General features: G+C 42.1%; 1 protein-coding gene across 5 annotated transcripts in view; it reads right to left on the bottom strand.

Annotated features, from left to right (window-relative positions):
• Positions 1-4,439: 4,439 nt before the first annotated feature.
• The window catches only part of LOC126563878 (protein madd-4), a 118,858-nt gene continuing 97,626 nt past the window's right edge, over positions 4,440-25,671 (bottom strand). The window contains exons 7-19 of one of the 5 annotated variants that reach the window (XM_050220660.1): positions 18,763-18,907; positions 17,245-17,374; positions 16,973-17,171; positions 13,688-14,148; positions 10,858-11,073; positions 10,266-10,727; positions 9,623-10,204; positions 9,464-9,560; positions 9,023-9,154; positions 5,360-5,653; positions 4,948-5,280; positions 4,663-4,813; positions 4,440-4,582 (exon numbers count right to left, since the gene is read on the bottom strand). In XM_050220660.1, coding sequence (XP_050076617.1) covers positions 4,464-4,582; positions 4,663-4,813; positions 4,948-5,280; positions 5,360-5,653; positions 9,023-9,154; positions 9,464-9,560; positions 9,623-10,204; positions 10,266-10,727; positions 10,858-11,073; positions 13,688-14,148; positions 16,973-17,171; positions 17,245-17,374; positions 18,763-18,907 — 3,321 coding nt within the window. In that variant the 3' untranslated portion in view covers positions 4,440-4,463. The remainder of the gene's footprint in view (positions 4,583-4,662; positions 4,814-4,947; positions 5,281-5,359; positions 5,654-9,022; positions 9,155-9,463; positions 9,561-9,622; positions 10,205-10,265; positions 10,728-10,857; positions 11,074-13,687; positions 14,149-16,972; positions 17,172-17,244; positions 17,375-18,762; positions 18,908-25,671) is intronic. The other 4 variants (XM_050220661.1, XM_050220662.1, XM_050220663.1 and 1 more) reach the window with 4 other exon arrangements.

Raw genomic sequence — 25,671 nt, 5'->3', positions numbered from 1 at the left:
ATGTGTCCGTGTTGGTTAGGTAGTGTATGTGTATTGCCATTCATATTAATCTCCTGTCTAATAGTTGCTTTTGAGAATTATCGCAGACTCTAATCGAGAACTCGATCAGGATTGGGATCAGTAAATCTGTTCCCATCGATCGTACGTTTTAACTCATAACCTTCCTATATGTGATTTTTATGCTTTGTATAATAGTTGTTAATATTAATGATAATCATATTACAGTGAAATGTATAATTATCATAAATATATTCGCTTTTATTATTTCCTTTGTTTCGTTTTCGGTTTTTTCTGGTAATTGTTGAGTGTGAGAAATTGTTTAGTTTCGCGGTTTGTTTTGTGGAACAAATTTTTCCATTCTCACTGGAGCCGTTAGCAAGCGATCAGTACCATCATTTGCAGTTAGTTTTGTGTCTTCAAACGTCATTAATGTTAGCAAAACCTAATCACCATACTGATTCAGCGTGTCGGCAACATTGAAATAAATAATAAACATTCATAAAGCTTTGGAAATTTGTGTCATCTCGTAGGATGGAAGGTTATTTTTCGACAGGAAAAGTTCGTGTGTGTTCAGTTTGATTGAAAATGGAGGCGTCAATCCTTTCAGAATCACTGTTCTTAATTTTGCCCAATTTTTTTGCTTTATTTTTTGTAAATGCATTGCGTCAATCAAGCGTAGGGGCCCTCATCTGTCTGAGAATAGCATGTATTTAAGTATCTAGGAAATGTCACGTTTGTATTTATACACACTTTGACGGAGAACGGTTCCTTCTCTTGCCGGCTTTTGCCTTCTATTCACTCACGACTTCAATACACGACTTGGCCGTGTGTTTGTCAGGCTGGGTGAAAAGTATCACATTTTTACATAAATGCACTATTGCACACAGTATCCTTACCGCCCCATGGGGTTGCTCGTTTTGTCTAATATATTTGTCATATACTCTCTGTGTTACTCGAACAGTTTTTTTGTCTAAATATTTACTCATCATACTAGCTGTAGTTACACAGATAAAATGGACAAATGAAAGACCGAAGTAAGGCGTAAACGGAAGCAAGCAAATCAAAAGAACACAAAGATGTCAAATTTCTACAACTGATCTGCAACATCACTTAACTAAGCTTTGCTACGCCAAGATGGCAGCTATTCAACTAATCCATGTTCGTAGTCGATTGCTCTACTTCTCTAATCCTCTTTTCAAATGTACAGAAATATCGTTAGTAGTATGTTTAGCTACTATCCACTTGCTTTTTCCCTTTATTTTATGAATATTACCATTTTGTATTTATTTACTTTAACTATTTGCTCCGTTCGGTTGCTTCTGTGGAATAATTATGTTGCTTTCGGTTTATTCGAATTTCTTCAGGCGGCAAAAAGATTAATTGTAGTATGTTTTGTGAAATACTTTGCTCCATTTGCGACAATTCGATGGATTGTTTTGTTCGGCATTTTCAATGTTTCCGTTTTTTTTTGCCCCTTCAACGCATTAACTTACTTATATCTTATTAAACTTTCCCATTTTGGTTTGGTTCACTTTGTCAACTTGGGTGTTGTTTGCAAAATGTGTTTGTGTGTTTTTCTATTTTCTTTAATTTTTGTTGTGTTTTATAAGTTTTACTGTAATGCGCTTGCTGCGCATAAACTCGCCCTTTATGCTGGTTTTGTTTGCATCGATTTATAATAAGTATTTTTTTGTTTGTTTTTGATCTAACTAATTGAATAGATCTTAGGATTTAAACAACGTCCGTTCGTTTTTTTTTCAACGCTTGTTAGTGGTATGTGTTTTGTTCAAACTTTTTCAAATTTAGTCGACATGTTTTAATAAGATTTTTGTTTCAAACAGCACTAGAAACAGAAAAGAGCCTTCTTATAACATTTGTTTTGAATGCCGCTTCTATAAAGTTTTGAAACCCAGCCGCTGAAGAAGTTTGGTAAGTTTTTTCGAAAATTTATGATAGATTTTTTTCAAAATATGTTTGAACGAAATTACTAAATATTGTAAAAGTATAATAAAAGCATAAATTGACCCCATAACGAACATTGAAATCTAACGAAAGTGAAATATGAATTAAAATAGTATTTAATAAATTATAAGAAATATTAAACGTTCAATAAAGTTTACAGAAACAATTTAATAATAAAAAAAGATACACAATCATAACGCAAAATAAACCAAAACTATTTACAACTCGTAAAGATGCAAATCTGGCTCAACCGGATGACATAAATTTCCGTTAATTTTTATGCTCATATTTACACGTTTTTCAGTCATCTTCAGTACATTCGAACAAAATAAAAAAGCAAATTCTTACCTGTTATATTCGCATTTGATTCTCTTGTCTGTGTGTTTACGTTTGGTCTTGGCTGGTTTTGCTAACGTTGTTCTCTGTATGATTCGTTTCTCTTGCGCCTTGCGCTGCAAATGCAGTATAAAGAAGAACGAGTGTTTTCAGTGGTTGGTTTGTTTTCTTTTATTTCTCTTATTCATGTTTTTGCTTTTTCTTCCTCTCCAAGTTTTCGACCAATACATCGTTTTAGCTGGCGTATAGCTGGCTGTAAAACATGGTAGTAGTGGTATTCCTCCTTATCTTCTCTCTTATCTCTTGTTCGCTGTTTTCTTCTGCTCAATTTTGTTATTTTGTTCGGTTTATATAATAATGGTTCATTACGTTTTGTGTTTGTCCCTATGTTTTCTTTGTTTTTCTTTCTCCTTTCAGAACGAAATGACTTTCTGCTGCGTTCGTGTTAGTTTTTGCTTAGTTGTTTGAAGAGTATGATTACTTATGAACATTAGGAAATGGAAAAGGGGGAGAGTAAATAGTATAATTCGAAAGCGTTTTTTTTTTTCGTCAGAAAGGAAAGTGGAGATTAATCTTACGTGTGGTTGATTAGGGTGTGGTGGCAAAAGTTTTTGGGTTTTCACGATTGTGTGGCAATGCCTTTTTTTCTGGGTGGAACGTTACAAATCGTTCCTATTTATTCCTGTTCCCACTGGTTTGTTTGTTTGTTTGTTTGGATGATATTTTTGTGTTGTCTTTAAATACCGTTCACTTACAAAGCACGCTTAGGTGTTTTTGCTTGTTGGAAAGGATGCGATGTGGTGTAGTATGATGAGAAAAAGAGATTCAAGATGATAAAAATGTTATGAAAAATGGAAAATGCAACAGGGTTCGATTAGTAGAGGATGTTCCTGGAGGGCAGAGATGGTCAACAGGCAAAATGTTTTACCTCTTTTGCTAGAGGAACGTGCGTAAACGTGAGTGATTTTGCGAGTGACAGAGTGACATTTAAAAATTAAAGGAAAATATGGCCTTTCTTTGCTGATGATTGAACACATGTAAATTGAATCTGTAAACGGCTCTATCGAAAACATATGCTTTTTGGGGATTTCCTTCCTAGGTAGGAGGGGTGGTTTGTGTTTTTCTTTTAACAAACGGTAATACTTGCAGCAGCAGCACCTACCTATTCCACTATCAACAAGCATTGAACTGTTATCTGAAGCAATACGATCGCATGTGCTCTTTCATCATATCATGCTCAGATAGCAAAACAGAAACTAACAGCATTTCGTTTAGTGTCGACCGCTTTCTTGTCTATGTTTTTACTTTAACTATGTTCACTTCTTATCTTTCCTTTTTCTCTCTATGCCTCTTTCCTTCTATTCAATTATCACCTAAACCTAGTGTTTCGCTTGTAGAATTTTTCCCTATTTGTGTGTGTGTTTTTTTATCTGTTTTTGTTTTTGCGTTAATATATGTATATTTATATGTATCGGGGCATTTTTTCTTCTTCTTCACATTATACTTATGTACATACAATCCAACAGTTCGCGTGAAGTGTTAACAAAAACAGACGCTTCCATGCTTGGTGCTCCTTAGCTCGGTCTGCTTCGCTCGTCGTGGTCGTGTTAATACAGCATGAAACATGCCCGATGAAGCATAGTTTGCATATTTTCAAAAAGTGTTTTCCTGCAGAACTCCGGGAGAGTCATCCTCTCTCATCCTACATAAATTCTCAACAATAGACTAACATTTGCACCGATCACTAGTACCTGCCTGCTATGCCTGCTTACTTTCCCCTAATTGTGTTTGTGTGTGTGTGTGTGTATGTGGGTGTGTAGTTTTGGTGGCTTCCGGTTGGCGGTGCCCAGCAATGCCCATAGTCAAGTACACATTAATTGACTATATCTTAAATAAGTCTTCGGTAATTGGGTTGTGTTCCTCAATAGCTAATCTGTATCATACACAAGTTCGTTGATTTGTTTTTTTATTTTCCGTGGTGTGTCTGGCTGGAAACGCGCGTCAGACTATCGTGTTTGGCCCGTGCAAGCCGATGCTAATGTGACGACGGCAACACGATCCGACAAATTAGACGCTCACAGCACACCGGTGAAGTCTTCAAAACGTCATCGTTGCGCATCGCATTGAGGGTTTTTCGATTGGCAGTCCGCGGGTTTAGCGGTGGCTTAGTGGTAAATATTAAACCTACAAGTCTTGCAACACTGTTGCTGGTAACGGTGCAGTCTGCAAAGGCCCATGCTTTTCACGTTTCTACAGTACCTCGACAGGTCCTTACACTCTGACACTGCAATGGCAAGGTGGAGAAGGCAAAGTTGTATTACTTGGGAGCGATTTACTATAAGCGTTTGTGCTTTTTACACTTACGGTTCGAAATACAGGGCGGTCCTTTACAAACTTTCATGACGGCTGGTCGTGGTAGCTCTCGGCACGCATTTCCAGCCGCTTTTTTCGTCCCGTACCACACACACTGTAGTATTCTGTACTTGATGCCCTGTCCTTCGCAGGCAGCATTACACTGTTGAAGAAGAGAATGAAGTAAATTAATTAATAATTTTTTTTTTAGAGACAATCGAGTATCAAATAACATGAAATTTGCTCAATAATTTACTAAATTAAAAATAAAAAAAGACAAACTAACGCAACACTCACATCTGACCATGGTTCAACGCGCCAAACACCCTTACACAGCTCGTTGTAGCATTCCTGCTTGGTGACGGGCTTTTCCTGATCCTCGCACACCTTCTCATCGCTCCGCTCGTCATCGTACTGACAGAACACATCGCGTCGCTGCAGGGCCGTATGCCACGAGAAACACTTTGACTGTTGACACGCGCTCCAATCCGTTGTCACCCAGCGCGGACAATCGACGTTGCCACACTTGTCCACCGTTTCCGGCACCGGGAGTCCTGCGTCCTCGCAAAAGCTATTGTCGACGGTGCGGCTTGCATTGCTCATCCGAAGCATACAGTGGGCCGAACGAAGCTGAACCGTGTGAAGGGAGAGAAACATTTGCATCAGTCTCTTGGCCTCTAGAAGCCTGAAACAAAACCAGGGCCTTTACCTTATAGCCACCACCATTAGCACCACACGTCTGGGAACACTCGGACCATGGTGTTGTCATCCATTCGAACTCGTACCCCTCCGTTGCCTGGCCGTCGTGTATCATTGGCTCATCGATGGATTCACTCGTGTGGCGTGACTTTAACAGCTGATAAACGTTTAGTGGACGAGGTGGCTCTTCCTCCTCCCGCTCCCCTCGTCCAATTGATCCATCGTACGGATCGTACCGATGGTCGGTGAGATACTGCTGTGCCGCGTTCTTACTGTTGCTGAATGTCTGAAATGGCCAAAGAAGCTATCGTAGAAAGATGAAAGGGCAAGAAAGCGTATTAGTAAAAACCGGAAACCGCGGCGAGAAAAAAGCCTTGTTAGCCAGAAAGGGGTGGTTTTTGGTGAGTTCTAGTTCAAAATTCAAAATTGTACTTAGTGCTTGGTGAGAGTATGCACTATACACACACAGAGAGAGAGAGAGAGAGGGTGTGTTTGTGTGTGAGACAGACAGAGCGATAGAAACTTGCTGTACATAGTACACCCTCGTGATTAGATAGTGCTTGTCGGGATTTTTATGACATAAAGTGTATTAAAAATGGATTTTCCGTGAAGGAAGATATGAGCAAACCATTGTTACAAGTAAGACTGAATTAAATTACCTATTTGTGTCCGTGTGTGTATGCGTTAGGGAATGTTTACATTTTTTTTAGTGGGTAGGAATAGGAAAATCGGTACACAACGGGTGGGAAATTTCAGTTCGGAAAAAGAAGAAAGGGAAAAAATTCAAAGTATAATATCGGGTTTGTGCTTTGCTATGATAAGTTTGTTATCAACATTTTATAATTGCTTTTAATTGTTTTATAAACAACATGCAGTTGGCAAACACAAGAAGAATGAAATCATGTTTCGAAAAGAAAACCCCCAGAAAGGCTGAAACCGGTTTGATTCATATTCACATACAATAGAAAGCTCATTTGGTTTGGGAAAGTGAGCACAATCATGCAACCATACAAGTAAAATGGATTGAAAAAAGAAAAAGCACAGCCAAAAAAGCACAAACCACTGGGCGCCTCCATTTACCCCCTGTGGTCAACGGTTTAAGCGCGCTGCAAAACGAAACGATAATTAATTAAAGTAATTAGTGTTTCTCGGAGCAGCGTTTTTTGTTGCTATTGTTTTCCTTTTTCACCCTCAAATATGAGATGCAGAACCTGTTGTGTGTGTGTTTAAAATAATTGTTTCACGTGTTTCCCAGCCCGGGCTCGTTTGGTTGGTGTGATGAAATCTTGATCAAGGGTAATTTCAAAAACCAAATAATTGAACTCGAAATGCGCTGCACTCGTAAAACCTCAACCCCAAAAGCGCGTACCTTGCGGTTATGAGTTGTCATAGTGGGATGTCGAAGCAGAGAAGGGAAAGCCAACAACAAATAAAAGGAAACAGGCGCAAGTGGATGTTTTTGGTGAATGGTGAATAACTCGATAAACTCGAAGGCCAAAAAATAAAAAGCTCTCAAGTCGTCAATGTAGCTTGTTGGGGTGCTGTGCTTGATTTAAAGCTGATGATGATTTCCTCGACAGCTGTTCAACACGCACACACACACAATATGACGGTGGGAAAAAAGCTAGTACTCTGTAGAAGAAAAAAAAGAGTTCCAACTGGTTCATTTTATGTATGTGTGAATGGAGGATTAATTCATTTGAAATGGTGAGCACAAATGCATACTGGAAACCAGATGTAGCATGAAACGTTTTTATTCTATTTTAAATAGAATTCAATCCACCGAGTGCATAGCTCGGGATAGTTAGAATGGACGATTGTGGAAAGATAAAAGTAGTTTTAGTAATCCCCAGTTGGATTGTTTAAATCTGGCGGATATCATTTCCCTATCTGTCACAAACAGACCCGGTAGGCTCCACAAAACAGAGGTGAACAGTGGCGATAGGCGATTGACAATGATAAACGCTCCCATTAGGCTCAATAGTCAAGCTCATATAGAGCGATTAGTGACAATGAGATCGACTGATAGGACGAGCAGTATTTTTGTGTATTTGCTGTACCATTTACTTCCGTTTGTTGCGGTAGTATTGACGGAAAAAAACCTGATTATTACGGATTTTGGAAGGTTGTTGAAAATTGCTGGATCACATACAGCTCCCGCTCCCGGGGTATATTTGTGTGTGTGTATTTGCTTCGAGATTACCCCAACCAGTGGATGGTGGGACGGATGGATGGATAATTATGTCCAATAATAATTTATTTATGGAACGAAAAATACCGGATTGACACATACCATTGCGTATGAAAATGCTTTTAATTAAACCGGCACCGCAAATCGACGGCCGCAATCGATTACGAATGCTGGCGGGAAGGGACGCGTTGGGGTTTGGGGTGTGAAATATTTGCCGCTGGCAAACGATGGCCAGCTCCGTATCGCCATGTTGGTTGATGATTATGAATTTTTGTGTGAATTGTTACCTGATTTATATGTTTGCTGATTGAATATGTTTTTATTGCGCGCTGTCGTATGAATATTTGCACAGGATGCGAAAGGGATTATGCACAAAAGGATGTTTAAAATAATGTGCGAGCTTTGGCTTTGGTCTCTGTACATAAGATTAGTGCTTTATCGAACTGAATTAACCCAGCACTAGAGTAGTGCAGAGTTGAAAATAGATTGGATTTTTAACTTTAATTTAATTGTGAACTTATCTGCTTTGAGCTGACATTTGAGACATTTATTTTTAAGCTTAAGTGTAACGACTGTTTGGACAAATTTAATATTTAAGTTTCCATCTGAAGATAGTTCTAGTAGCAGATAGTACTTTAAAGGGATTTTCATGAAGAAAATTCAGTTAGTTCTTGAGCCATACTTCAAAGCACGTTCCGGAAATAAAAGAATCACTGGAAGTAACTCCATGCTTTTTAAAGTTAAGTATCATATTAAAAGCAAACCATCATTTCACCATGAGAAGATCCGAAACTATTCAAACCATTCAATGAAATGGCAATAAAAGAAATGCAGAAACTATGTTCAAGAAAATGTAAACGAACCCTAGTGGAATCTGTTTTTTCTTTCGTCGACAAGAGGCGTTCCAACACATCATTCTCATTGGAATGATTTCATCTGAAGTTTAAAGCATGTCCTAGGGACGAATCTTAAAAGCATTCAATGATGTTGCTCCTGGCTAATACTTAAGGGTACGGAGGATACCTAGGAGGTTCATGGGAGAGTTATAGATGCCTGAAACTATTATCTAGAGAACGGTACTGAGCATCCAGGAAATGTAAACACTGTAAAGATGAAACGCTCAAAGATTTTGAAATATTCTAGTACATTGATACGCTTTTAAGAGGAAAGCCTCCCGGTGGCTATTCGTATTATTTTTTGTAATGGGCATGAAAACGAGTAGAACATCCACAGTAATCTATACGAAATCATCAGACATTCTAGGAAACACATTCATGCAAGTGCAGCTCACAACGTGCAATAAGCAAAGCAAAATCAAACGAACAAACACATGCAACAACAAACGTGAAAACTAGTGCTTTAATTGTCGGTTTTTGTGTAGCTAATTTTACCCGAAATGGGCAAAAGCAACACAAAAGAACCGTCGGGCAGAAATTGCTTCGGTAGCTTCGGTGAAAGTTTTGGTAAAACTCCTCATCTCACCTGTAGACCGGCCAGAAGATGCTGGAAATGGGGCAATGGTAAGGTTCGGGTACCGGAACTGGCCGCAGCCGACGCATCCGACGGTACCGTACTGCCGGACACGGTCATTTGTGAGTGTGACCGCAGCGGTTCCTTTATTCGACGAAGACCCGAGGACGTCGTTTAAGGTGAGTGACAGGGATTAGATTATTTTTAGGGTTAAACGTTTTAAAGATTTTTGTTTAGCGGTTGAAGAATACAATAGAAGAAAGTGGAAGGAAGAGAGAGAGAAAGAGAGAGAAAGATTTTTGAAGGGTTAATGTATAGCTTATTAAGCAGATGAATAGCACTAGCGGTAAGCTAACATTTTACGTGTTGTTAGCGTCATTAGCTTGAGTTCCATCTAGATATTATTGTAAAAAGATTGAATAGATTTTTTGAACAATTCATGGACACCCTTACCTCATCCTCCGTTCCATCGCCACGGTCTGTTAGAAGTGTGTCCTGTTGCTGCCGTTGTCGATTTCTCCCCCGATTTCGGTCACGATTCTTTCTCCCACTGAGAAAAATATTTAGATTAGAAATTAGTATTCGAAATCTTGTAAAGCCTACGTTACAAACCTCTTTTCATCCTCATTTCCATTTGCCATTGCATACGAGTTCGCCAACAGTGCATTGGGATCAGCACCCCGATGTCGATCATGATCCTCGTTCGGCTGATTCTCTCCACCGGGCTTCGCCTTAACAGCCAGCTTTAGATCAGCATGGCTCAGTCCGGCATGGCACGTGTAGATGCCAGCCTCACGGAACGTAACGTCCAGTATGCGCAGCGCCCCTTTCTTGGACATCTTGATCTTTTTCGTCTTGAGCAGCGGCTGTTGATCCTTCGTCCAACGGATCTTGGTACGGTTGAAGCGCTTCACAGGGCACTTAATTTTTACCTGAGTGCCGTAAAAGACGGTCGCCGCTCCACCGATCTTGAGGGTGATCTTGTTCTTTTTCGGATCGTGCTGGATGAAGGTTGAGTTGGTACCAGCAATCGGAGGCCGTTGATCTTCCGGTGCGCAAGCCTTCGTGTTGCAGGGCTTCTTGTCTGGAGGCTTACTGCTCGGGCACATTGACGCGGGTCGTTCGACTTTGTGTTCTTGGGCCATGATCTGTTTGCATTCGACACGTCGCTCCTTGAATCCGCCTCCACAAGATCTGTTGAAGATGAAGAGATGAGGGCACTCTAGGCTAAAGAATTGCTTCATTCGGTACTTACTTGGAACACTTGCTCCACTCGGACACTTCCCACCGAACAGGACAGTCAATGATGTTACAGTACTGCCGATCCGGTTGAGGTTTTGTAGTACACATACTGTTCGGTACGATCATCGTGTTTTCACCACCGCGCGTCACCTCATGGATGCACGTTACCTCTCGCGTCTGTATCCCGAAGCCGCAAGACTTGGAGCAGGGCGTAAACTCCGAGTAGTTCCATCGTGGTGGACACGGTATGTCGTTGCACGTGCGAATACGTGCTTCCGGTTTTGTTTCGGGCGAACAAAGAAACGGTGACACGATCTTGCCCGTGTCGTCACGCACACAGTTGATAATTAGCTCCTCGACACCACCGAGACAGGAAGCACTGCAGCTGGTGTAGCCTTCCTCGCGCCAAGAGTACGTCTTTCCCGGTACGGAAACATGTACCTTGATGTTTTCCAAGCTCTGTCGATTGCCATCTCTGAAGGAAGCGAAAAAGAGGTAAAGATTTCACAGAAGATCAGCAAGAAGCTACAGTAACAAGGGAAATAGTTAATAAAAAATAAAAGTAACCAAAGAAAGAAAGATCTGGTAATGAGCAAGTTTAGTACTTGAGATAGGTGTCCTCGTAATTGTGCGAGTACGAGCACGGCTCCATGACGCAACGTTCCACCTCGTCCAGCGGTTTGTAGGCGTGACAGAGCGAATCGTTTAGCACTGCGACGCGCTTGGAAAATTCGAGGAAAATCTTGCACCTGAACGGCTTCCGGCGGATCCCTTCGCCGCACGTTACGCTGCACGGTGACCATTCGGTGTCCTGAATGAAGCTGCAAGTCCGCGCGGGCGGTTGTTGTCATGAGCAAAGCACGGCAAGTACGGAGCGAGAAGAAAGGAGAGAAGGAAATAGAAAGGAAATACAGAAAGAGAGCGATAAAGAGAGCGTGAGAGAGAGCGAGAGAGAGAGAGAGAGAGAGATAGAGTGGAAGATGGGAAGTATGGGTAGGATAGAAAAAAAGGACGGGAAAAGAGATGAAAGGCAAAGTGGATAAAAGAAAGCGAATGATAATCGATTCAATTTTAAGACAAAGAGATATGAATAGACAACATGTTAATAAGACGCTTTTTGCATGCTAGCAATACAAATGTGTTGATGTAAAAATTATGTTTAAATTATGTAAAAAATGTTTTGATGGGATTATTAGATTAAATAAAATTAGTTTGTATTAAATTCTCGCTTGCTTTCAATATTTTAAAGCATAAATTATTGTTTTACCCTTAGAAAACGTTTTTCTCTTTAACAATACAGTCAACAAACCGTTTTAATTGAATAAAAAATTTCCATTCTAAATTGTTTCACAACAAAATAAACAATCTCTCGCATCGATGGTGTGACTTTCGGCATGACACAGTTAGCCCTTTGAAAGCTCGAATGCTTCAAACGATCGCGCGTTGTGTGGATGTGTGTGTACGCCTCTAGAACAGCGCCAGATAGGAGAAACAAAAGTGCGAAATCAAATAACACGATGGCAAACACCAAAGTGAACCACCACGGCATTATTGTGCAAAACGCTATGATTGATGTCGGAAGCCGTGTGCAATTGCAACGTGCCGGACTGCCGTGAAGCGTTCTGACTCTTCTTGGTGCTCCGTTGCTGTTGCCGCAGAAAAACAAAAGCATCAATCAGTGAGGCGAGCGTTAGCCACGGGATTCCTTCCCCGGGAGGTGTTTTCATTTGAAGCGAGCAAGAAAAAACTCTCTTGGTAAAATCCAAAGCCAGAATCCGGAAGGAAAAAAAGTTGCACATCGAACCGTCAAGGGAAAACATATGCGAAACTGCAAGGGCAGGATGACGATTCATGGAATTTTTCGAGAACGGAGAAAAGAATGTCTTTGAATGATCGGTACCGATGTTCGTCGGTGCAAATAGCTTGGAATAGCTTGGTGCAGGTCGTGTCGATGCTTTATGGTGCTGCCGGTACCAACTCGATGAGCCATCCATTTTTCATCCGCAGGTTTGATCGTTTCATTCGTACGGTTGCATTTTGTTTTCCCGTTTCGGTCTGCTTTCCTCGATTGAATTGCGTCGTATTGCAATCGGAATGAGTTGATTCCGGTCCCAAGAAGAAGAGACCCAGCGTCTTCCTTTGACGACGAATCTCACGAACAGGTCTCTAATGATCCATCTGCACATGCTGATGATGATGATGGCGATGACGATGCATACGGCATCCTGAAGAACCATTGCGAAGCGACTTGTGGCTTGTGGAGCACGCTTTTTCCTTCTCCGATCTCACGAGAGTCTCTTATACAACAGATTTTTGCCCGAGAAGAATAATATTTTCATGCACTTCTCCCTTCGTTGGGGCAAATGGAATGAGTGAAAGGGATAAGAAAATTGGTCGGCAAATAGCTTCACTTTAAGAAGACGAAGAGTGAGAAGCATCAAAATACCATTCCCGATGGTACGATGTTTCTGGATTGATGCGATTCGAGCAGATTCCACCGGCAAACGGTAGAATCGCATTAGACTTGTCGATTCAAGTTTGAGTGGCCTCAATTTGCGAAAGCAAACGAATTAGATGGTTCTGCTAAACCTGACTGCTACTTAGCACTTATCGCTCAATATTGCCACTCATCTTCGCGCAGGTATGGCACGGAATGATTCGCCAGATGGGAGGGTTGAGAACAGAATTCTGGTGAGAAATTGATTTTTTCCCCTAAGAAATTTATGGGAGCGGTGTGGCGTTTACTATCCACCCTGAACTTCGTTTCATGTTAACTCATGCACAGCCAATTGGGCGAAAGTGCCCGTTGAAACAACAGTGTAATCCTGTCATTTGGAAATATGCAATTACACTGCATTTGTGCGATTGATAATTGATGGAATGGTTTCGATTTTTGAAGAAGCGACGTGATTAGGGTTTCAGAGTTACAGATGCATTTTGCCTTTGATATGTTTTCGATGGAAGAAGCAAACAACAGCAAACATAGCAAACAAGCTCATGATCGATATTAGAGAAGGTTTTTTAATAAAAAAAGGCATATTTTTATGTATAAATTGCATTTTTTCTATAAACTTTCGTAAGAATTGGTCAAATTTTATTTTAAAACTAAGTGAAGGTACAGAAAACGTATTAAAATGTGTATTTTTTATGTATGAAAACGTGTCATGCATTACTATAAAACCATGGAGACGCCTGGTGATTGATAAATGCACTAAAATTTTGACTATCTGACTTTAAAACCTTTTCACTGAAATTCTCAGATTTGTTTGGCTTAGTTTGTAGTTTCGCTGCAATTTAGTAATTGATCATGCAGTAAACCGTGGCCCAACGAATACATAAAAACCCCAAGAAATCATACATCGAAAACCACAACGTACATGCACACTCATTAGGAAACTAGATCCCAACCGCAAATACATATTTAATGATACTTACGTGGCTTCGCTTGGCACCCGCTGGGAAACAATTTTCTCCGCCTTTGGTAACCGATCCTGACGCAACGGTTGCGCATAGTACGGCTGATCGTTGTACGTCATCAGCGTCGGATCGCGCTCGTGATGCATCGAAGCCTTTTCCTTCATCATAGCGGCAATGCTGGCCCGTTCCGCATCACTCTCACCACCCATCGTTAGCCCATCGAAGTCGGATGCTGACGAGGGTGGCACAGCGATGATGCCAGCATTGGACGAGCCTGAAACGGTAGTGCCCGTGATGGCTCCGTTACCACCATTGCTCAATCCGGCTGAAACCGAACCCGCATTACAGATGATGCCCGTGGTGCATGGTTGGCCGGTAACGGGTTTCGCTCCTGGATCACACTGCGCACTGTAATGGCCGTTCGTGTCCATGCACTCGACACTGCGCACCTGGATACCGCTGCCACAAGACACGGAGCACTGCGAAGAAGGATGAAAAGTAGGGCGAAAGTGGACGAGTGACTCATTTGTTAGGCAATTCGTGTGGCAAAACGGTTTGTCTATTTGGCAAGCAGTAGTTAAATTTCCTCTCGTTTGAGCTAATTGATTTTTGTTTTGTGACCACGCAAACTGTGTCCGACAAAGTGTGCGTGGGCAATTTTGATGGAGAAGTGGGTAATAAAATGACACAAATAGAAGAAACAACATCGAACGGCTTTATGACACTGGAGCAATCGTATTGTGCTGGTCAACGTTGGTTTGTAGTGTAGATTTATTCCTTCATTCGAAATCAACTTATTGGTGATTATAAAAATGCTCGATTAAAAAAAGCACACGGCAAAAAACACACGCTTGTCTAATAAATCAATAAATTTTCCCTCCGAAAACGTCAAACACTAGCTCGTAGGTCGAATATAAAATAATAAAACTTCCAAACAAACAAACGAAGAGACCATCAAGAAGCAAGTTTTAAGCAGGACACACACACGGACCATACAAAAATCGTGTAAAAGCCTACGCAATAATAATCGACAGGACACACTCGTGTGAGGTTATTGTTCTTACACTACGTCTATAGGCGATAAGAAGGAGAAGAAGTGATTTCTCATCCCATTGGTTGCCATTCGTTCGTTGCAAGCCTCGCTGTGCAAGTCAGTGTATAGGCTGGAGCAATAAATTCACAGTCGGCAAATTTAAATAGAGCCATAAAGACGGCCATTTTACGACTGTTGTTACCATAAGCACCCACTCGATCATATTCGAGGCTTCGACGTGTGTGTCCGTTTGGCGTCTTGATCTCTTGCTGTTGGTTGTTTGGTTGGTGTCGTTTTGTCGCGTGAGCGTCAATGATTGCTGGAGCGTTTAGGCGTTTGTACTTCGAGAGTGTACTGTTGGCAGGAAGTTTGTACGTATCGAATGGGCATGTAGGGCAGGCAGGGTGTTGGATGGAGTCGGCTGTCCAAACATGGCTGGGAACATTGCACATGGGTAAATGGGGAACATATTTTCCCTGGTGGCGTATGTGTTGCTGTGCGTGGAAAAGGGAAGGCGTGGCGATGATTTGTGTTGTTCATCGTTGTTTTCCATGGTAATGTGTTGAGGGACGCTTGAGGGGCGTGAGGTTGAATGTTGATCATTTTGTGCAATATTAATGTTATTGTTTAATGTTGTACATTGAAAGTGAGTAAATTATCCTAATGAAGAAGGGTCGCGACAACTGATCATTGGGGCTTGATGAATAATATAATTCGGTGAACGAACTGTTTCGGTCTGCAACTTCGGACTTGTTTTAATATTTGAACTGATTATTATGGAAAATTTTATAAAAGTAGTTTCCAATGCCATAGAATTTAATTTAAATAGTTAAGATGTTAATTAAAACCAACATTTTCAACCAGCAAATCATTTAGTGAAACCATTTGGGAAGCTCCTCCAGTTCTCGATTCTTGGTATTCTTAAAGTTTTTAGCCCAAAAAAAGCAGTTTCTGAATTTGAATCTGTTTAGAATCACATTTCAATGATTCCCAAGTGCATGATCAGCATGTATCCCTCGTCAAACCGTTCGATACGGCAAGATTCGGGAAGGTTTTCTGCTGCGTTACTTACAAAGGTAACCAGGATTTCTAGGAAAAACGAGCCCTGGCTCCATTCGACGCTTCGCAGCGGGATGCAAGTCAAAAGCTAAAACACTTCGGGAGTCTAGCCTCCGTATGGGAACGTATGTAAGTTGAACAGTGAGATGCCAAACAGCTTGTTTTGTTTTCAGCAGGTGCTACAAAACACATCACTGTTCCAGGGAAACCGGTCTCGGTGTGCCGTCAGCTTGGGCGCAAGGAACATATTTTGTGGGGAAACAAACTTTTTGCTCATTCCCCTGTAAACCGTTTGTTGTTTGACTTGGACTGGGAAGTATTCGATTGTTCGGCAATGTTTCGACCGAGAACACTCGAACAGCACGGGAACAATAACGGCCCCACTAATTGCTGCGCACGTGAATGGATCTCGGTGTCCATTATTGATGCGTTTGTCGTTTGGTTGGCGCCGTACAGCATGAGACATTAAACATACCATCCCATCCCATTATACTACCGTCCGCATATCATCATCATAAAGCGATCTGGAAACTGGAAACACTTTCAGCTGCATTGTTCTACACGGCTTATGGCGCTGCTGCTGCTGCTCCATAAAACATTCTTCAGTAAAACAATTTCCCTATTGCACGTTGCGGACACAGGACGCCAAGGACGCCATCATTATCGTCGTTCCGGAGGGAAATGTGAATGATAAATTTTGGACCGGATTGAATGAGATGAATGCAATTGGTTTGGCACCAGAAATATGCATTCCCTTTCGCTCATCTCCACCCCATTGTGCTTGCAAGGCGCGAGATGGATTGCCGAGTGTGTCGCCTGGGTTCCTCTCGAAAATGGGGTCGGCATCGTAAACCGGGATGAAGCAACGATTTATGGCTAATTACTCGTAGGGATGGTTTGGTGTTTATGGGCACTGTCGCCATCGTCATCAATGGCTGCTAGTGCATTCGTTACAACGGAGGCAATAAAATATTACTATGGCCTAACCGGAAGGATAGAGCGGTGGATGAGTGTCCTGGCGCAGTTTAAAATTTGGAGAAGAAATATAGTTTTTTCGGGGACATTTTACATTCATCTCACGGAGCTACCCGCATTTGTTCCAGACGCAATAAGTCATGAGTAACTGCATCGCTTTTTTAAATTATTGTGTCTAAACAGTCTCAGTAATTATTTACTCTCAACTCGTAGATACTTCCTCGACCAACACTTACCCCACTCCATTCTCCAACGACCCACTTTGGGCACTCTTGAACGTTGCAGGGTTCCTGATTTTTTGGCCGCACTCCTCGACAGGCCTCGTCCGGCACTTTGTTCTTGGCGCCATTGCTTTCCTCAGCGCAGACCACCACTCGCTCCCGAATACCTCCGCCGCAGAGTTTCGAACATGGCCGCCAGTCATCGGTCACCCATCTTTTAGTAGGAGATAAGACGAAAAAAATTCAGTTGATAAGGCAAGATCTGTCTCCAGAAATAGTGTGCTTACTTTGGAGGACACAGGTGCGTATTGCACTGTACCACGGTGGGTTCTGGCCGTGAGGATGCGTTGCACAGGGACTCTTCCACGTCTACTCCGGTCACACGATTCCGACACGTTGGCATGGCCATCTTGTAACCTAGAAATATCACAAGAAAGGGCCACGAAAGGATCAGAAAAACCGCTTAGCTCTATAAAACCGTAATTAGATTATTTGCGATCCCATTCCCGAAAAAAATAACTCTCTGTCTTGTCATCCACAGAAATCAGGTAAGATTCTGCGCCATTTGTTTCTTCCTGGGAAATTTGTTGTCATTATTTCTTCATCACTGTCATCCCGTCTTCAAAGGAAAGTACGGAACAACCCCGACAAACCATCACCGTACAGGAGAGGGGATGATATTTTGGTTTTAATTTCCGTTTTTGTCCCTTTGATCCTCGGCAACCGATTCGAAGCGATTGAATATCTTTGGTAAACACGCACACGGTATTGGTGTTATTTTTAGTCTAATACCTTAAGCCTTTTTTTTTTGTTTCACTGTCAGCTGTGGACTTCGAGGGAGATTCGTTTCGATTGGGAGTTTATGTCTGTTGTTTTGCTTTTTATGTCATTTCTTGGTAGGCAGAAGGCTAGATCAAAGCTGTTTTTTGTCCCATCCTACAGCCGCCGGCAATGGGTTGCTTTTAAAAAAGGCTCTCGGAAACATATCGATGGATTGATGCGAAAGAATTCGATCGCCTAAGATGCGTTCCGGGAACGAACATGTGCAGACAAAATGCCATCAATCGAATCGGATCATTATTTTACTTGACAACGTAATCTCGGTGTGGAAGAAAAGGGGCGGAAAATTCGTACCATCGTCTGTCAGATCGTGTTCTATTGTCGTTTTGGCACGTGTATGTGACCGATAGGCAGCGTTTCCCGATTGGCATGCGGGCTTATGCTCAATTTCGAACGGGATGACAGGATGGTGCCGTCACTCGGAATGAACTTGTAAGGGTGGAAAAGATAATATTAAGACAGCTTTTGATGGATGCTGTCTTCATGGGTGCAATGTTTTGAGCTTTGCTAAGGGAGCTCAGAGTTCCTCTTGATACAGCTCGGTGTGTTATTTTCAAGGAAAATCAATGTAGATGGGTAGATAAAGGGAGATATTATCCGTAAAATTGCAGGTTTGCTTTAGAAACATTCTTGCGAATAGTCAGTAGAACTGAAAAAAAAAAAATATTTCCCTGTAGTAGAATGTTATCGTGAAAAGGTACAAAAAATCGCTGTAAAAACTTTCTAAAGCATCACACGCCTTCGCAATAAAATAAATCTTCTCCCTAATGAAGACATTCATTGCTAGTGACGTTCCAATTGGACCTTCCGTCTGACAGGCGAACTAGACACCCAGCCGAACGTATCACATTTCCCTGTTTTGTTATGAAGCTTTCCCCAAAAGCAAACCAAGATTCAACCAGAGAGATCATTCCGGTCACATCGGTTACAGTCGCCAAAGTACAGAGCAAGGCTAGGATACTTACCACCGCCGCAGGTTACGGAGCACAGTGACATTGGTGCTATCTCCCACTGGTAGAGTGGTTGCGTACAGGACGTCCCATCCCCGCCACAGACACCGCACACATCGATCTTCTTCGTAGAGCCAATCTTCAGGTCGCATCCAACGCGCTGTAAATGAAGAAGTGAAGAAAGAATGGCGTAGAGTTCGGTGAAATAGAGCTTCCGAAAAAAGAATCCGTAGACAATCGCTGTTCGCTTCCATCGAACGAGGAAATTATACGACAAGAGAAGATGAAGTTTGAAACAAAAACAAAAAGGCAAGGAAAATCGTCCACAAGAACCGTCTACGCTACACTGTAAAGGTAAAAGATGCCATCAGCTTCGTGCCGGTCCCTGTCCCCGAGTACGTCAATGGCAATGGTGAAGCAAAAGAGTCGATGAAAAATTCATGTCACCCAGGATAAATCAGGTACACCCAGGTACACTCCCATGCCCTCCACGACATAAGCCACCCAGCAGAGCAAGTTGATGATTATTGAAGGAAACACTTAGTGCCCATAGCGTGTGCCATCAGCTTCCGGTGTGTGAAGGGCACAGTGTAGTTGTTCTAGTAGTATTAACAGCAGCAGTAGTAGTAGTGCCTGGTGCTTTAAATTGGCTCGAGCCGGCTTACGCCGTAGGTGACATTGGATTTGCTTGTTCGGTGTGTTCCGTTTCCGTTTCGCTGTGGGTTTATGGGCGCGATTTCGGTGCCGGCAAACCGGTTGACAGGTAGGTGAGGGAGCACTCCGGCTGCAGCGGAGATGAACTTTTGAGTGACACTGGAGTGACTTTTGTGCGCGCTGCATATTCTACTTCATCAGTCGCATGATGTAATGGGGTTGCATTAGTGTTGCGGTTTGATTCCTGACTTTGGTGTGTGCCTCAGGAAGGTGGAAGAATGGGAGGAGGACCGTTGCAGCACTTCTATAGTGAGGCAACATAGAAATCGACTTTTGCCGTCATGGCTGGTAGTGTTTGGCTAATGTATGGGTCTCGGGGAAGTAAATTTGCATGTACCCCGAGCAGGGAGCATCAATCAATGCATATCAAAATCATGAATATTTGAACTTTTTTGCTTTCTGCACACTTTGTCGTGCTTGTGAAGGAACGAGGAAATAGCAAAGTGTTGGTAAAGAAAGTAGAAAGATGATATTGTGTATGAGCGTTTGATGTGCATGAGCCCAAGGTGGAAGGTTGTTGTGTAGAAGAAGCTAATAAATAGTTTCATATTGCTGGCTGCTGTTGGGGAAATGTGAGTTTCTTTCTGAGGAGTACTGTTTATAACTTATAGGCTTATTACTTATGGTGATATGAATGAAATCAGTAACATGATTCATTTCACATCTCAACATCAAGAAGGTTAAGCTCAGATCAATCTTAAGGCAATCAAATCATTGCCGTCCTCAGAGCAATGCAAATGCCAGGTCTGTGTCTAATTCATAAAATAATTTCAATATTAAATAATTCAACCTTGCAGTATACACACATTCTTAGTAAAAGTATCACTTTCTGCCAGAAGGCTTCTATTGTCAAGGTTTCATATCATCAGTACGGTCAGTTTTACATCACAGGAATTATGTTTTGTATATTTTCTTGTCGTCAGAATGCAGCGTCTGCAGATACCGATTAAAATTTACAGCGGTTGCCTTTCCCAGTTGCTGCCTTACCGAGGCACCTCTCGAGAAGATTTCTAGAACGTGGTGTCAAATGATCATCCAGCTATTTGTAATTAAAAAACAGTAGGTTAGAAAAGCAATACGGCAGAACCTGGGTTCAAATCCCATCTGGACAGTTCTCCCGTAGTGAGTATCTGGGAGCCTAGTAAGCTATTAGATGGCCGACGTGTTCCAGTAGAACGTTAAGCCAAGAAGGAGAAGTACGTTAAAAACTACTAACAATTCTAATAATTCAGCTATACCTTTTAGTCATAAAATTAACAGCCTCCTCTCCGATTAATTTGCAAGCTTTTGAAGAATCGTCTCATAGCTCCACAGGAAATTAGTGGAAAATAAGACATTAATGTGGCCTGTTTGTTGTTCAGCATCGCTCCGGAAGGTGTCATGCGAAGCGCGGGCTTCGATATTCTGCTACCTTGGTACGAACGTAGCTTCGGACAACAACAAAAGCAGCAAAATTCGAAAGAGCTTTGTTCAGAGGAATCGTGCCTACTACGGACTCCACAAACCGGCAAACCTGCCCATATTTATATGCCGTGCTCAACCATAAGCAGGCAAAGACGAAGAAGACATTAAAATTTTATTACTCTTAATTACGAGCCTTCAACGTCGCATTCTAAACACACCATGAGTGCGATTTACTCAAGCTTTCATTCTGCTTTTACTGTCAAGAGTTTCTATTCTGTTAGTGATGTAAATTTTCGGTTCAAATTGTGTATTTTAGTAGTTTGCGACGGTTTGAGTGCATATTTCAACGGTGAAAGCCATTTTGTTCAGCTTTTTTGGGCACATTTTTTGCTCAACCCACGCCATTTAGTTATCGAGAATTGGTTATTTGAATGATACTATTTTCGTTCATTACTCGATAAAGTTCTCTAGTCATTTGCATTTCCCGGTTCGTAACGTAGAGCCAAAAATAGATGAAGGAAAAAAAAACTACACATTTTGTGTTTTGGTAAGCAAAACAAACAAACCAACAAAAAATAGCATACACTCAATCAAGTGAGAATGGAAAGGACGTTGCTGTTGTGCGGGAAATCGGCGGTGGAGGAATAATCGAAATCAATGCTTTAATTCAATTCCGTGCACTCGTCTCACCGCTCTGCGCCAATTTCCAAGAGCACTTGTTTGACCGTGGTTTCCGGTGCGGTGTTTAAATATTCATTGCATAAAAACGAGCAGTCCATCCGTAGGAGGGAAAAACCGGGCAAAGGTGACCGGGAGACACTGGGAGTGCTGATGATGAGCGAAAAAATAGGAAAACAGGCAATCTGTGGGGGATGGGAAAAACTTTTCCATCCTCCCGCAGAAAAAAACCCTCCAAATGTGCGCGATTCGAAGAACATTGGGCAAATGTTTGTTCGAGTGGCCTCGATAGACTGACTAAAGCTAGCTTGGCATCTGGCGTGTGTGAAGGAAAAAGGTGTGAAGTAAAACAGACGAACGATACGAAATAAATAAATTGCACTTTTCAAGGTGTTACACTGTCTTGCACGCGCGAGTGTTTGGCCGTATCCGTATCCTGTAACATAAACTTTTCCCGGTAAGTTTTCTTCAGGCATACAAAAACCATACCAAAAAAAAAAAAACCCTCCACCAGGGTAGCGCGAAAAGAAAAATATCACAAACACAACGCAGTGCTCGGTGGTAAAGCTCTTTCGCGCGCTCGATTTCACTCTCGTGCCCGTCGGCGACTTGGTGTGGCACGTTTCGTGTTTGTTTTTCCACCCAATCTTTCACCGGCGAGGAAGCGAAGAAACTCGTGGGACAGCAGAGATGAGGGGAAAAGTTTTCCAGTAAATTACTCCAAAAAAAAACGCGTACCAGCCAGCATCCAGCGTTCGTAATCGGGCATTTTCGGGTGCGGAATCGCTTGTGCGTGCCGTTCGGTTGACGCGCAAACGAACCCCCACCGGTTGACGATCAAGTGAATCCCACATGTTCCCGGCACCGTCGATGGTTGGCAGTTAAAGGGCATCCAACTCCACTCTCGGCAGCTTTCGAATGTCACGGCTGCACGGCACGGCGTGGTGGAGGGAGTTGTTTTATTTGGCAAATAATGACGGGCGCTTTCTAAGCTTTGGAAGGAGTGGAAAGTTTCTCGCCACACGGGTGTCGCATGGAGACGACATTGTGACCGTGATTTGTCCCGAAGAATCTTTTCCATTCCCTCGCAGTCTCCCTGAGTTGGTTGGGAAGTTGGACGGTTTTCGCTTAATTTTTCCCAAGGCGCCAGGCGGTTGGATGGTTTGGCCGAATGTGTTTTATTAAGTGTGATTGGAACGATTAGATGTTCGAACGCGGCAAAGTTCAATGTCACACACGATAACGGGAGTGTCGTATTATGAGACAGTTTTTGAGGAATGTGTCTTGGCCTCAAAAGTTTGTTTTATGAGGGAATAAGATATTGAGGAATTAGATTTCTTAGAGTGTATATTGCTTATTTTGCTAGATGTTTCTATGCTAGATTATGTCCAATGTTAAGTTATGTGCAACAGTTTAAGTTTCATGAATTGAACGCACAAAAACGAAGCTCGTGAGATGAAGTACAACTTAGATTCAGTTTATGTCTTACTCTATGTTCTACTCTTTTTTTTCTTGTAGCAAAGCAAAATAATCTTTGAAAAGGATTAAGTCGCAATCCATTTTTCCGTTCGTTTATGTGCTCCTCTCTCTGTCTCTTTCCCTATTTCATCCCAAAATGGGAAAAAATCAAATGAAGTGTGGAAAATTTTGCACATCAAATATTTACCAGTCAAGTTTTCCAATTTCCACTGATCAACACATGGACGCAAACATGGCACGGTGGTTCAACGCACACGAACGCACACAAAAACCAAAACTTCCACCCAAAAAAAAAAAAAAACAAATGGAGAAGAATACCAAGAAAAAAAGAAAATTTACTCCGATCTAGTTAAAAGTTTTGTTGATCTTTTAGGCCACTCTCATCCGGTTTTGAAAGGGTGGTCGATGTACCAAAATAAACCACATCCTCTGCCGGTGGTCCTGGTGAGTGGTTAGTTGGTCGGAGGATGCTGGAGGATGTAAAATGCTCCTTTTCGGGATGGTGTAATTACTGCGGAAAAAGAGGCGAGCTGAGGATGGGATTAGGCGTTGTGATTGGGGAACAACAAAAGAGCACAAAACAAAAAAGTGTGGTCCTTTGAAACCAGACACTACTTCTACTATTTCTTTATTTCCTTGGGAGTACAGTTTATTTACTTTCAGTATAATATCAGGTTTCAGCAATCTAAAGAACCTTGAATTATTCTGTTGGAGTAGGTCTGCAGGTTTTCTGCTTTGGTATTGCTGTCTTGTCTCTTGCAGTGTTCGGCTGTAAAGTTTAGTTTTTACAGATGTTTAATCATATTTTAAAACAAAAATCTAATGAGTGATCAAGCGAGGTAACATCGAGCGGAGAATTGTATGGTTTTCCTTGCCGTCTCATTTATCTTGCGTTAGAGAGGGTTTCCATCCGATACTCGGGAGTTCATCCTTCAAAATTCCTTCTTCTATAGATCAGTCCAGAGCTTAGCATACGTTGATGACATGTACATCAATGTCTTGAGGCTCTCGTTTGCAATAGAAAGTTACCACAAGATCGGGTAACTGTCACGATGTTCAGTTTTGGAGCACCAAAATCTTAAGGGGTCTTGGCATTTAGCTGGCATAGAAGAGCTACTACAATTACGGCCTCAACGAGTCAATTGCTCAGTGCGATTCAAATTTACCAGTGTCCGATCCTAGATCCGAAAACCTAGACCGTAAAGTCCTATTACGACGTCCATTAAGTAGGTAAATTCTTCATGTGATATGGCAGCTTCTACCTTATTAATTATATCTTCCTTTTTTATGTTACAAACCAGTTCAGCTAATGGACTTTTGTTTCAATTTTCGTACCAAATCGCCTTGGATTCGCCATAAGCCACCGCTCGTCTCAAAGCAGACCCGATTACAACACACACACACACACAATCACTCGAAGAGCCATATTATCATAACTCATTCGGGATGTATTTATGCTACATTTGTTTTCTAATTTTCTTTTTCCATCTCCTTCTTCATCCCCAATCACTCCCCTTGGTCGTTGGTGCTGTTTTCGATAAGAAAGCGAAAGAAGTAGCGCAAGAGTTTTATAGCACAGTTGCCAACATTACCGTTGCCGATTCCGCGTGCCAACCAATACCGTACGCAATTCCACTAATTTGTGCGTCATTAAAAAGCGAATACAAATTACTGGTTCGAACAGACGTACGAGATCAAGATGAACAACGGAAGAATGAGAAGAAAAAAGTGCCAACTCATTTTGAGGCGTTTTTTTCTGTGTATTTGTGTGTATGGCAAGGGAAAATTCTCACCATCTCGAGCTAGATGCGTGCGCTGTGCGTTTCCTTTTAAATAATAGTTTTTGTATTAATAATTCATCGAGACGTTTTATTAGCTGTATAATGTTACATAAAGACACGCCGTTATGGGGGTAGAGTCGTGCTGCTTTGTGCGGTTCTCGATAGAAACCCACCACCAGCATGTGGATACATACCACAGACGGCAAAAAAAAATGTGCTTCACAACCCACTAACAGGCTCGATTCATCGTGCGCTGTACAACGGTAGGCCTCCCGAGAATCGATCAATCATTGGAGGGTTGCCATTTGTTTTGGACGCATATTCGATCAGGCAGGCCCAATAACAATCATGTAATCATAGACCGTAGGGCGACGGGTTTTCCTCCCATTAAACCACGCGTCTCAACCCCGGGCCCTCTTCCTTCGGTCTTCGCACTCGCTTTGAATGGATTTGTTTTAGTTCCGTCTCGTTTCATCAGGTTTCAGGTCGTTCCAGTTCCTGTTCGGCAGGACCAAAGGCTACTTGATGGGCCATACCACTTGATCCTGAAACTGATAATGGACAATCTGTTTCGGTGCCCGACGGCACGACAGGCTTAGGTCAGCAGCAGCAGCATCAGCAGCAGCAGTGGCAGTAGCATGGGTGTCATCTTCCGGTTCCGGCTGCTCAGAACAATGTCCGTATGGTATTGGTCTTTATGCGTTTGACCTTCTTTTTTGCTCCAGCAGCTCATGGGCATGTGGTCTAATCGTTTAATGATTCAATCTCCTCCCAGCAATCTCCAGCGCATAGCATCTCTCTACTTGTGGTGTTTTTAGGTTAAGAGAAGAGACACGGCACTTGGTACGGCATTCGTGTGGCATCATTT

The sequence above is a fragment of the Anopheles maculipalpis genome, chromosome 3RL (assembly GCF_943734695.1).
Source record: "Anopheles maculipalpis chromosome 3RL, idAnoMacuDA_375_x, whole genome shotgun sequence".
Taxonomy (NCBI): Eukaryota; Metazoa; Arthropoda; class Insecta; order Diptera; family Culicidae; genus Anopheles; species Anopheles maculipalpis.
Note: the sequence above shows the minus strand (reverse complement) of the source record. Positions and strands in the feature narration are given on the sequence as shown.